A 13643-nucleotide genomic window follows, 5' to 3' on the forward strand; every position below is an offset into this window, starting at 1 on the left:
GCTTTCCAGGGCATTCTATCATTATTCCTATGCTGGATGCTTGCATTTGTCTACCCGTTGTTCTTTAAACAGCTATTGTTGGTTAAAGGGAATTCGCTGCTGATTCCAAGGGATAGTGTGCTTTATTTCAATTTTGCTGTTTATTATACAGTTCTGTTTGGGATTTTCTGATGCTTTAGGGGCTTAAATGTTGCATTTTTCTACCTTGTTATGTGGGAGTTCTGTATCTATGGTGAGCCCATTCAGCACTGGCTCATGTTGGTTAATCCCATGAAGTTCTGAGTGTGGCTTCCAAGGAACAGCCAGTGATATGTCCATAATCATGGATATCACATGAAATGCATATAGAAAAATGGAGCTTTCATCAACCTTCCCAGAGAACCAGATTTTCTTAGCAGAAGTATGATTTTCCTGTGTTGAAGTAGATCTTAAGGTAACAAACATCCATTTTGGCATGTCAGTGCATCAAGACTGGGTGTGAACCCTCTGAGAGGAGATTTCTCTTGGGGAGAATGCAGTTTCACTCATTAGCCTGACTACAAGTGCTCCTTCTCCAGTATGAGCTCGACTTCAGGGAGATTTAACAGCCAAAGACCAACTGTTTAAATACTACCAGTCCCTTTTCAGAAAGTGCTTTACCAGAAGCCTCAGTGTTGAAAGAAAATAAGTACAAACAACAAGCAATTAAGCTGCTCTTCCACTGCTTAAAACTGTGTCATTCCTTGATCACATCCCATGGCATCCAAAGTACACTTTGTCTGTTCCATTTGGTGGAGTTTTGTTTGGTTTTGGTGGGTTTTTTTTGTGTTGGACACACCAATACTTTCAGAAGTGGAAGGAGGCACTGAGAATTACCATTTCCTGAAATGGACGCAAAAAAAGGACATGACAGCACATCCTTGCTCCACAGTAGTTGCAAGTGGCTTCCCCCAAAGAGCTGTCACTCCAGAGAGCAGCAGGCATGAGCAGCGCTGGCACTGCTCTGATGTAAGTGATGAGCAGCTTCATCTTGTGTGGGAGGTGTCAGTGCATTTTGTTGCTCAGCATTCAGCAGCTTTGTCCCCTCAGCTGAGAGGGTGCAAATAAGATAATAACGTTTGATGAACCGTGTTCTCAAAGGTTTGTGTGTGGTATGATACTGGCCTTATAAAAGTATGAGAGAGCTATCTAAAGGCAAAAGCAAAGTGCTGCCTTCCTGTGCAGTTGTCATAATTAATAGTTGTGTTGCACAACTGTTGTTTTGTTTTGGGTTTTTTAATAATTTTGTGAAAATCCAAGACGAAGAAATGAATTATCAAATGGGGGGAAAGGGTGCTATTTCTTCTGCTAACCTGCTTGCCCTGAAAATCATAGATTCCAGACATAAATCCTTAGAATGTGTAACCATCTCATGTGACCTAAATGCGTGACCCGCTAAAACACAATAACTTGAAGGATGCCGCTTCAGAATCAATTTGCATCACTTGTTGGTGGTTTTCCTTATAAAGTCAAGGCATCATTCTTAAGAAAATGGTGAATTGGTGGATCATGACCTCCTTTATGAGGTTCACCTTCTCAGCCCCTGAGATACTGCAGTGTTTGTCTATAGGAGCAAATGCTCAAAGGCTAATGTGTTGAAAAGAGGGGAAGAGCCTTTAAATGTCTTTGTAACTGTTAATCCTGGTGCCCTGTGGGCCCCTCTCTTCCCCCCCACCCCCCTTTTCTTCTTGTTTTTGCATCAGAAAAGCTTTCACATTTTTTCCCCCTTTAAAACAGCTGCATGAGACTCAAGACCAGGTTTTTAATGGGTATTGAAGATAAACAAAGACAGTAGCTGCAGAAATGAAGTCTACTGGAGGCAATTGGTTCTTTTGTTCATTTGGAGAAAAACAATCAAGTTTCTGAAAAAAAGAGCAAAGCCAGCCACTGGAATTGTGATTTAATGTCATTATTTGCAAATCTTCAGATCTGGTTTTGACTGGGTATTTCCCACATGTCAGGTGGCAACGTGTGGTCTCTAGTTTTGAAAAATGAAGCTCATAAACTTCTGTATTGTTTTCTTTAAGCAAATATCTGGAAAAGTTTAACATCGTAGAGGTATTTCTTGTGGATTTTTGGTTTTTATTAAATTTGTTGGGTTTTTTTTTGGTTGTTTTTTAAGAGAAGGTTCATCGTAATTTTATTCACAGTCCTACAGAGTTCTGTGGGATGATTTCTGCGCCCCTATTATTAATGTTACTATAATTGAATCTAACACTAAATCTATTTGTTATGCTAAGTTGGGCCCCTGTGAATGCTGTGAGCTTCCAAACAGGTTTTCCTCACTGCCCCAGCTCTGTGCTCCAGTGGGCCTGGATGAGTGGCCTGTTTGAAACTTTTCCAGGTGGAAGATGAGGAGGAACTGGGAGCAGTTTACAGGGAATGAGTTTATGGATCGAACTGTCTGGACCCTTGTATCACTGTGAAAAGCTTGATTTGATGTAGTCATGTGAAGAAACAGATATATTCATGACTTTGAGGCATTAAAACTTGGACATGGCATGGAGTAATTCTAATATTTGCATTCAGTATTAAGTACTTGCTAGACTGCAAACAGCAAAATCTGTATGTGGGTGTACTGACCTCTTTTCTCAAGTGCACATAGGGTCAATCAAAGCCTGATGCGTTTGATGTGTCTCAGAAGTCAGAGCTTTTTTCAGCTGGTTTTGAACACCCTGTTAAGTGGTGCATGGTGGTAGCTAGACAGCCTTTTTTTTCTTTCTGTTGTTGCCACCTCTTAGGAAAATCAGAAGGAAATACTTGACTCAAATGGTTCGCATTTAATGGAGAAGTTTTCCTTTGGCCCACATTGAGCATTTTTTAAAGTTTATTTCGTCAATGCAAATTTTCAAATATTAGGCACTTTGCTAAATAACCCAGGAAGATTTGGATTAACTCAGCTGTATTCCACAGGGAGCCCCACAATTTTCACATGTGGTTTCAAGGCAAGTAAGATGCAGATGGTAAAGTTGTCAAGAGAGATCTGGTGGGATAAGTTCTCAAATGCAACATTTCCACGTAAATTGTGGGTTTGATTCCTGCCCGGGGCAGGTTTCCTTTGAGCTCTGATAGATGTCCTACTGTTCTGCTGGACTCAGAGCAAGTTTAGGAAACCTGAAGTACAGTTTTAAGACTTTTTAAGACTGGAATTTTATTGTCAGTGTTTCTGTTCAAAACACAGAACAGAGACTCCCCTTCTCCCAAATGCAAAAAAACCCCAAACCCCTAACCCCCCCAAACTTGATGTGTGATTAAAATGAATGGAAAAGGACAAGCTAAGGGGAGAGAGCAGAGAGCAGGCATTTTCTAGCAAGGCCACACAGAGCATTGATTTCCCACAGAGCCACAGAGTTGTATGAGGGAAGGAGATTTGCTCAGGTCTTTCCATTTCTGCTAGGTTTGTGAAGTCAGTAGGCACTTCTCAGAATCACCTTTCCTAACCCTGAATTGTCTTTCTTTGTCGTCGAATTGTAAATAGTGCTCTTTCCTTACCTTATTAGGAGTGCTGCAATGAAAGCCTGAATTCATTCATGTTTGTGGAAGTGCACAAATTGTACAGAGATGAGTGTTCTGTAGGAATGTTTATAAAATGGAGAAAGGCTTGAAAAGTGTGGGAGCAAATGAATGTGTGTCCTTATGAGGGCAGAAGTGATGTGTGGTGGAAAAAGTTAGAAGCAGGAGCTAAGACTTCCTCACAAGCTTTCATTGATAAGCTACAGAGCATTGCTTAACCTGCTGCATTTTATTTTTAAGCTAAGGAGGAACACTCAACTATTCCTCTCAGTGTATCAGCCATAAACAAAACTCTTCATCATTGATCATGACCGGTAGTTAATGCCCTGCTTGTTGTTAGTCGTATATCCTGAAATGAAGCCAAGGCCAATTTAACTTCCTAACAAAACAGCTATTCACTGAGTGATTTATTGGAGCCATAAACTAAAACTAACAGTTTATTATCGTAACAGGTCTTAAAAGGACAGAATTTTTCAGCACAGCTGAACAACTGCAACAGTGTTTTGTGCCTTTCCAGAGCAGGATAATTATCAAATACCGGCACTGAAGCCAGTTCTTTTGTGAAAAGTTTGAAAACCAGAACTTTTCAAAGATACTCATGAATATTGCTGGGCTTGCTGGATAGTACTGAGGTGTGTGATTAAGTAACATCAGTTACATTGGGTTAGTGCTGTCTGTGCACCACACAGAATGCAGCAGTCTTGTGCACAGATAATCATTACCCAAGATCCAGTGTCAGAAAAATGGCAAGAATATTTCTGCTTTGAAAGTCTTTGCGGCATAATGTTTAGTTTACTGAATATGCACAATTACTTGTTGCACTTGAGGTTTTCACACAATCCAGTAATGCTAATGGTCATGAAATAGGAATATTCAATGATATTAAGATTAAAGTACTTACAGAAACCTGGAAGTACATTTTTGGCATCTTAGGTTCAATACTGAATTATTTCATTTGGGAGGAGTTCAAGAGCTCTCTAGCTAGAATGAGGAGATAATCGCTACGTAATCCGTGCCCTGTACAGATGAACAGAGAGCACTGGACAGGCTGAGTCCAGTGGAATTTGCAACAGAGTGTGAAATGTGTTCCAACTCCCAGAAGAGCTCTGAAGGCTATCAGTGTCTGCTTTACAGTGCACATTGGAGGTATTAAGCTGTGGCTGTTGCCAGCATTCATTTCTGGAACCCTGGTTCCAGCTGCCCCAGTGAAGGCGAGCAGTTTGGCTGTGTGGATGTGGGCTCACTAACACACCTTCATCTATAGTTTGTGTTCTTCCTCTCCTAGATCAGTGCTCCCCTGGTGAATATTCTCCTGATGGCTTCAAGCCCTGTCTGCCATGTCCCCTTGGAACATACCAGCCTGAAGCTGGGAGAGTGTCCTGCTTTCCCTGTGGAGGAGGTCTGACAACAAGGCACAGTGGGGCATCCCTGTTTCAGGACTGTGAGACCAAAGGTGAGGCCAAGATTTGTCAGATGAACTGCATTGATCCGAGGCAAAAGAAAGTGCTGCTGCTCAAGTGGGGCATTCAGAGAAGGTTCTTTCTCCTTCTGAGGATCAGTCCTTCCAGGAATCTCATAGCTGTTTGGCCTGGCCTGGCTGAGACAAACTTCAGTAAAGCCTCAAATTCTTTCTGGAACTAAACACCAAAAGCATGGATAAAAGAAAATCACTTAAGTAAATCACTAGCGGACAAAGCCTTTAACAGAAAATCTACTGCTGCAGAGCAGAAATAAGGGATAGGAATGAGGTCCCGATGCAAACATTTGGTAGTGATTTAGATTAAGAGGTCTCTCTTGTTTCAGTTAAGATATGTTTATTGAGAATTACAACATATCATAAGAATTTAGCAGAATCATTGAAGAATTAATATTACTGGTAGTAGTGTGATATCTAATAGTTTCCTGCAGTGTGGAATCACTGAACCCACAAATACTGTTTTTTCATATTTAATTTTGTGAAAGTGAAGTACTAAAAAATGATGTTAAAACTCTGGATCAAGATAAGAGGAGCTGATTTCAGTTTTATTTAACATAAACAAAAACAAGTCTATAAATGAGGTTCAGTTTTCAAATTGGAGTGGGGATTAAAGGAATTCTTTCTATTAACTGGAATAAAGAGCTCAGGAATTTGCATGTGGAAGAGGCCACATGAGACGTGGAATCACAGATGCAAGAACTATTTGGAGCTTATCTGGAGCATTTGGATTGGGGCAGCATGTAGGGAAGGACTCCTGGCTGAGCTAGCTTCCAAAACTCAACAAGAATTATTTGGGAGTAAGCAGAGCTTAAAAGGAATAGAAAAAAAGGGACTGTGCAACCTAGAAAACTACATTTGATAGTAGATCTTTTCAACTTGCATAAAATAACCTGATAAACTGAAATTGTTTTGTTACCCTCATAATTTATTAATTTGGTTTTATTGGTGCTTTCTCACAGAATCACTCTACAGTGTTGCACTTGGGAGTTTTGAACTTGTACAAAATGACCTGATGAACTAAAATTTGCTTAATTACTTCATTTTGTTACCCCCACAGTTTACTAATATGATATAGGGCATTTCAGATTCTGAAATTACTCTAAGTCTTACGCAAATGTATAAAAGCATATTCTAGTATGCTACTGCCACTTTTTAAACCATGGTTATTCCATTACTGTCCAGTCCAGTGTTCTCCTGGCCATTTTTACAACACCACAACTCACCGATGTATTCGCTGTGCAATTGGGACATACCAGCCTGAGTTTGGACAAAATTACTGCATTTCCTGCCCTGGAAACACCACTACTGATTTTGATGGGTCAACAAACATAACACAGTGCAAGAGTAAGTACAGCAAGCTGGTTTTGATGCTCTCTTACTAATAAAAAGACTGAACCATTTATGTTCAGAGTGGCCCTAAGGGCAAAAGGTAGCTTTGCTCCAGGGAGCTGGAGAGAAGGCAGAGGTGTCACTCCTCCTTTGCTGCCTGCTTGCATCTCACCACACGTGGCTCACTGAGGTCTGTGAGAGACCATTTCTGCACAGTGGTTCCATCATCCTTGTCAAGGTAAGTGATGACTGTGTTTTGCCAGTTGGTGCTGGGCTGCTCGGGGTCTTGCTATTAAATCTTTTCTCTCTTGATTTGTGTCCTCAGCACACAGGTTTTTTCCCTCCTATTAAGAGGAATGGAAGCTGGCTCACAAAACCCAACAGCTCTAGTAACCATTCCTTCTTAATAACAACCTTTGAAAGAGTCAGTTACAAAGGGAGCCACTGTTCTGGATTTATGGTAGCTGTGGTGTGGGAAGCTGAGGGTAAATTAAAGAGAGAGAATGGAGGGCAGAGAGGTGACTGCTCCGAACCACCTCTGGAGTCCTCGCGTACACACAGACACATGTAAACACACCTACACGGGAATGTGAGAGACTGGCAAAGAGAACTGTACCTGCAGCAGATGCAAAAACGAAAATGTATGTCACCCCTGAGGATGAAGGTAACTGCAGGAGAGCTGTAGGGTGACCTCTCTTTGCCTTGTCCTGCATTTGTCCTTGTTCCTTTCCCAGACAGGCAGTGTGGAGGGGAACTGGGAGATTACACTGGATATATTGAATCACCCAACTATCCTGGGGACTACCCTGCAAACACCGAGTGCACCTGGAATATCAACCCACCGCCGAAGCGCCGCATCCTGATTGTGGTCCCGGAAATATTCCTGCCCATAGAAGACGAGTGTGGAGACTACCTGGTGATGAGAAAAAGCTGTGAGTCTGAAACACGCACTGAGGCATATCTCAGTGGGCAGCACAGGGTTTTCACAGGCATTGCTGTCTGTAGAAACTGAATCTAGCCTGCCTGGCCTCTGCTAAAGAGTAGAAATTTCTTTAAATGGTGACTGAAGAAGTCCTATTTGGCAACGCTGCCCCATAGTTTTCAGTGAAACAAGGGTACAAGGCCATGGTGTGTCAGTGAACTGAGAGAAATACTGTTAAGAAGGGGTAGGTGATTCAAGCTGACCAGTCAGGCACTATGCTAAGCAGCTCTAGCCTGGGTTAAGAAAGAGAAAATGCTTGCTAATCCTTACAGGTGCCTGATGTGTGGATAAACAACCTCAGTTTCCAGTATAGACACGTCCTTCAAACACTAGACTGTTATTTTAGGAAAAAGGAAAATATTCCCTCACCAAGAAGTCCCTCATTGATAGCCTGCCATCCACTGATGGCCTGCCACATCTTGAGGAGTTTTCTTAACACCGGCAAGCATTTTTCTCGTGGTAGTTCAACCTGTGTTCTAACTGCTCTTTAGCATGAAGCATTGTCACACAGCTGCCTATTGTGTGTTTGCTTTGAAAGCTTCTTCCAACTCGGTGACCACATATGAGACCTGCCAGACCTACGAGCGCCCCATAGCTTTCACTTCCAGGTCTAAGAAACTGTGGATCCAGTTCAAGTCGAATGAAGGAAACAGTGCCAAAGGATTCCAAGTTCCTTATGTAACCTATGATGGTGAGTGGGTGTGAGCAGCTGGGCTGGTGTGGGCTAGTGCAGCTGCAGCAGTGCAGAACTTCCCACCCTGAGCAGCAGGGCAGCCCAGCCCTCCCAGCAGTGTCACTAGGACCTACTTCATTTAAACCAGTAGCTGCTTCTTCTAAACCTCATTTAAGGAATTCTGCAGTGCACTGCATTCTTTTAAGTGCCACTGTGCCTTCCAAACAAAAAGCTGGGGTTCTGGGCTCTGGCCTGCAAATTACAGAGCTCAGAGATAGAATCTGAGTTTTATGCATTTCTGTGCCTTTCCAGTTTCTTCAGGTGGCCCCAGGCAGGAATTAGGTAGAGCACAAATGTCTGTGTTTTATTGTGTTCCTGCTGCCATTTGTGACCTAGAATCAGATAGCAAAATACCTATATTGGAAAGAATCTTGTGGGGAAAGATTTTCACCTCACTCTTGTCAGAATCACGAGGTGTGAAACTGGGGCTGAGCATTAGCACTTCAGCCTAAATGAACTGATATTTTATGTTCTGTTCACACTGGATTAATTGTGAGGGAGTCATCCCTGCTGTGGTCTGCAGAGTTTTATCAGCAGCAGATAAATAATTTTTCAGGGGAGACCTCACCTTTTGAAGAATTTCAAGTTATGATTGATTAGGGGGTTACTTTTAAAACCCCATCCTCTTACATAATTTTTTTACTGCTTTTTCCTGTAGAAAGAAGTCAGTAACAGGTTGTGGGTGTGTACAGATGGGTTCCTGCAGTTCAGCTGGTTTGAAGCAGGTTACTTGGTTACAGTATGCACTCCAATCTTGGGTGCTTTATGATTTCCTTTGCTTTTGACAGATTGATGCTGAGCAGCTCAGCAGAGTACACTGTTCTCATAATAAAAAGAAAAGTGTTTGGAATATTTTCTGGCTGTGCTAAAATGAGGGCCAAGTACTACTGGTCCTTCTGAGGGCAGGGCTTCCATGTGTAACCACGGGAGGTATTGAGTATGTAAGTGAAGTGAACCTGCAAATTACTCTCTTGTGCATTCCCCACAGAGGATTACCAAGAACTGATAGAAGACATTGTTCGTGATGGCAGACTTTATGCATCTGAAAATCATCAAGAAATACTTAAGGTACATTCCTTCAACTAAACATGTTGGTTTTGATTGGAGATGATATTATTTGGTGGGAGTGAGTTGGCTTCCTGTTCTGCATCAGGTCTGTTCCTTGGTGCACCAGGCATGTGCTGCGTCAGGAAAATGGAGCGAATCAGCAGATCCTGATTGTGGAGAGCAGTGGATGGGGGACCCTTTGCTCAGGGGGACTGAAGGTGGCTCAGAACTACTAGGGAAATTAATTTATTGGGAAAGCACTTGGACCCTTTGCTCCTTGTAGCCTGTAGATTAGCAAAGGCTTTTCCTCCCTGGGTGAAAGAAGTCTCTTTGTGGATTTCTCTGATCTTTAGGGGACTTCCATAGGCAAGTTGAGTGCACGCCTTTATTTTGTTGGATATCAGCTCAAGTGTGTGTTTGTTTTGTGGTTTGTTTGCTGTTCTTGGATGTATGAGGAGGGAATACATTCTAGAGCTGTTAATGTGGAACACTGGTGACTTCCCAGGAGCCTGAAAGTCAGCCTTGCTCTGCTACATTTCCAAGCCCCCGAAACACTTGACGAGTAAAACGCCCATAATCTTCTTTGAGTTAGACAGGCACGAAACTTTGGTAATACTGCCCATAACTCCTCTGTTCGAACTACTTTAAAATCTGCTTCCCTTTTCCCAGGACAAGAAGCTGATAAAAGCATTGTTTGACGTGCTGGCGCATCCACAGAACTACTTCAAGTACACAGCCCAAGAGTCAAGAGAGATGTTCCCAAGATCCTTCATTCGGCTGCTGCGCTCCAAAGTTTCCAGATTTTTGAGGCCTTACAAATAGTCGGCACTGTACTTAAAAGCTAAACCAGCCCTGGACATGCACAGAAGGGCTGTGGTAGGTGGGGCTGCTTTCTGTGTTTTTTACACACTGGCACAGACACTCCAGGGAAGCTCGCCAGCTCCGTTCTTGGCAGAGTTTGGCTTTCTCAGCTAATATAAATATTTTGGTGAACAGAGTTTTGATTCCTTTCCAGATAATACCTTTTGGGTACCAAAGGATACTTCATGGGACCCTGAATTGGAGACTGCCCATGATTTCTGTAACTGAATGGTACCAAGCAGAAGTTTGTAGAGCTCTGCCCCGTTGCTTCATCAGCACCTCTAAAAGCTAATGAGCACAGGCAGGCTAAGTAGTGTGGTTTGGGATGAACCCTGGGCTGCCATTAGTACATGTTACCTCAACAAAGCTGGGTTCATGTTTGGTCTCGCTGAAAGTGAGAACAGGATTGATGTCTCTCTTAACATTTGCTACGCAGGAAATTCAGAGCTAAGGCTGGCATAGTTTGAATTCAAAGCAGTGAGTCCAAGAGCTGCACAAGGCGCAGTTTTTCTCTGAACTACATGTGGCATAAAGCAAAGGGTTGAATATCAGCTTGAATGTTCAGGGTCTGGCTCACGCTGTGTCCATGCTGGTGACCTATTGGCTTACATGGAGTGATACCAGAATAAACTGGGCACCACAGCAATGGAAAACAGGCCCTGACCCACTGGACATTTCCATTCTGGGCTGTCTGCAACTGTTAGAACAGATCAGATTCTTTCCTAAATCCCAGTGCTGTCCCTGTGCATAGGCCTAGGACAGCAAAAGGCATCTTCCAAGTTGTGTAAAATCCTGTCCTCTGACCACCTGCAGGTGAACACAGAAGCCCTATTTTAAATGCAGCCTTTGCATAGATGATGCTCTTTACAACACTGTTTAAAGCTGAATAAGGTTCTTGTATGAGCCTTGGCTGTTACATTCTCTACCTTTTCTGAGCACTTTGCAGCGGCCTTGTTGAGCAGAGAAGAGCTGCTTTCCCTGTCTGGCTGAACAGAAGGAGAGGTACAATGATTCAACCAGTCTGTGGCCATGAAAGTTGTCTGTGGCAAATTGTTCCTCAGGATTCCCAGGCTTTGTGTCCTTCTCCCCAGGCTGTGTTTCTTATTGGAGACAAGGCTGTACTGAGAGGGCCTGTAGGGCCCTGTGTTGATCAAAATATTATCAGTGCTATTCTGTCCACACCTACATCTCCTCTGGCCATTCAATCCATCCTCTCAGACTACTGTACCTTGAGGACCTTCTGCCTTGAAAGGAGGGAGCCACAGTCCCATCCATTTGGAAATGGACTTACGACTTGTGTCTTTTGGTGACTGGCCACGCCAAGGGGTGTAGTAGGCACCCACTCCCTCTCTGTGCCATCTTAGAACAGTACCCACATTTCCCAGGGTGGCCAGGACAAATGCTCCCTTTCCCAGGGTGTGGAGTCAGACCAGCTGGGTTTCATTGCATTGGCATGTGGTATTTAACTGCTGTACGTGAATAATACCACGTCACCAGTGTGACAGGAAACCCTCACCTAGAGCTGGGCTCTGAGTCTCCTCCCTGCACTCTGGGGAGCAAATGGGTGCCCCTGACTCAGCCTTGCTGGGCTGCTGTGCCACGGTGCCTGCGGGGCAAGGACACATCTTGGCCATGGTGTGATGGGGAGGGACAATGGCTTTGGCCACAGCTGGGGAGCAGATCTTCTCAGGGTGGGGCCATGGGCTGCTGTGTCCCTCTTGCTGCTGGGGAGGAGTTGCCACGGCCTGGCCAGAGGTGGGAAATGATTTGTGCTGCTGCCAGGAGAGAGAGCTGTGGGCTCCAGCAGTGCTGGGGGATGGCTGTGGCAGGGCAGGGAGTGCCACCCCGGGAACAGGGCTGCCAGGCCTGCTGCAAGAGGAGCGAGGCACAGGGAGCGCTGGCAGAGCAGAGGGGAAGGAGCGCAGGTCCTTGTGTGCTCCTGGCGGCTGTGCTTCATCCTGAGCAGGGCCCTGCTGCCTCTGCGGAGAGAGAGGACAGGGTTATCTGGCAGCAGGGTGGCTGGGGAGGGGAATGGCTGAGGAATGCCAAAACAGGAGGAAGGGGGGTGCGAGGCTTTTCTGCATCCATGGTGAAGTGTGCTGTTGTGGAGAGAAGAGCCCAGGAAGGTATTTCCAGATAGTTTCCCTCTGGCTGCACAGCCCCTAGCCCCGCACTATTGGAGGCTTCCCATGCTAGATGCAGTGTGCCAGCGAGTCCCGGTGAGCCACCAGCCACCTCTGTGTGGCAGTGGAGCTCTCTGGAGTGGCCCAGGTGCTGCAGTCCTGCTCTGCTGGTGGGGCACTGTGGGGAGAGGGCCGTGGTGTGCCAGCCTCTGGGTCAAGCCCAGCACGGGGCCTTGCTGTGGGCTGCGTGCTCGCTGCCAAGGGAAAACAGGTCAGCTCTTGCTGTGCTCCCTGCCGGGGAGGCTGCAGATCTGAGCAGCTCTGTGTCGTGGTGCTGAGGGACACACATGTCAGTGGTGGGTTTCAGCCAGGGTTCAAGGAAGCCAAAGTTAAGAAGCATCCAGATGTTTCTAATGGGTGAAATTGGGCTGTGTTGCTCTGTGCACGAGTTACTGATGCGTGCTCTGGGTTTGTCACACTGCACCTCCTCTCCTAGTCCTGCTGTGGCAGCTCTGCACGGCTGCCTGGACTGACAGTGATCTCAGCTTTGCTTCCCTTGCCCCATGAGCACAGGCCGTTTTCATTGCTGGGAGGAGACGAGTGTGCACGGTGTGAGGCTGAGAAGAAAACCTGCCCTTTCTCAGAGAAGAATCCTCGCTGTTCCACAGCCCTGTTCATTTCCTACTTAAATAGCAAATGACTCAGAAGCACTTCTGTTACCCTTGATCGAACATTATGGATCAAAATTTCCCCTTTTACTGTAATTCCTGTGTGCACAGTAAAAAGTGAAGAGGGAATTTTTTGCCACCTTGAATGCTGGGAGAAGTGATAACTTACAGAATGTTGTAAACACTTGGCATTGTATCTTCATAGCGATGGTAGTGGCTCTGTAGAAATTTCAGTTTCTACTCTCTGTGTGGTTGTAGGCTGATGATGTGTTTTGGCAACAAATGATTCAAAAAGTGTTTAACCTTATAAAACAAGATTTAATTTTTGGAATAATAATTAGTGCTAACTGGATGACTCAGTGTCACCTACATGAGATAAGCATAAAGATCTTTTTGATGATTGTAAATTAATGTAAAATGTTTCAGACTGTTACTCTTGATAAGAGAAATAAACCAGTGAACTTTTAGCTGCATGAAGTTCTTGGGCAATATTTTTAGTTATCTTTCTGTGCTAAATAATATTTTTGACAAATTTAATGGTTGTTTAACAAGTTATTGCACATCAGATACACTTTATCCATCTGCTTCCCACAGCATTGTTTCATGTAATATATTACTAGCCTGCATCTATATGCATAAAGATACAATTCTTCACATATTTAGTGGTGCACATAATTCTGGCAAGTAAAATAGCAGAATTATCCTGGTATTAATTCTAAAAATTATTCTAAAAATGTCTCCTATATAATGAGCTGGAGTCAATTGGTCTGTTGTAACAAGCTACGTGATGACAGGATAAACAACTTAAAGTAACTCCAAAGTGTTTTATGACTTTGTAGACTCATCTGATTATTTTTCCTAAAAGACAAAACCAAAACAACCTACACAAACA

The 13643-nt window shown here is 44.0% G+C and overlaps 1 protein-coding gene across 1 annotated transcript in view; it reads left to right on the forward strand.

Annotated features, from left to right (window-relative positions):
• The window catches only part of SCUBE2 (signal peptide, CUB domain and EGF like domain containing 2), a 37052-nt gene extending 23828 nt beyond the window's left edge, over positions 1–13224 (forward strand). The window contains exons 18-23 of the mRNA XM_066186796.1: positions 4817–4984; positions 6191–6352; positions 7072–7269; positions 7858–8010; positions 9041–9120; positions 9769–13224. Coding sequence (XP_066042893.1) covers positions 4817–4984; positions 6191–6352; positions 7072–7269; positions 7858–8010; positions 9041–9120; positions 9769–9921 — 914 coding nt within the window. The 3' untranslated portion in view covers positions 9922–13224. The remainder of the gene's footprint in view (positions 1–4816; positions 4985–6190; positions 6353–7071; positions 7270–7857; positions 8011–9040; positions 9121–9768) is intronic.
• The last annotated feature ends 419 nt before the right edge of the window (positions 13225–13643 follow it).

This window comes from Chamaea fasciata, unplaced genomic scaffold, assembly GCF_029207755.1.
Source record: "Chamaea fasciata isolate MVZ Bird 193981 ecotype frontalis unplaced genomic scaffold, bChaFas1.0.hap1 SCAF_7, whole genome shotgun sequence".
NCBI classification, from domain to species: Eukaryota; Metazoa; Chordata; class Aves; order Passeriformes; family Sylviidae; genus Chamaea; species Chamaea fasciata.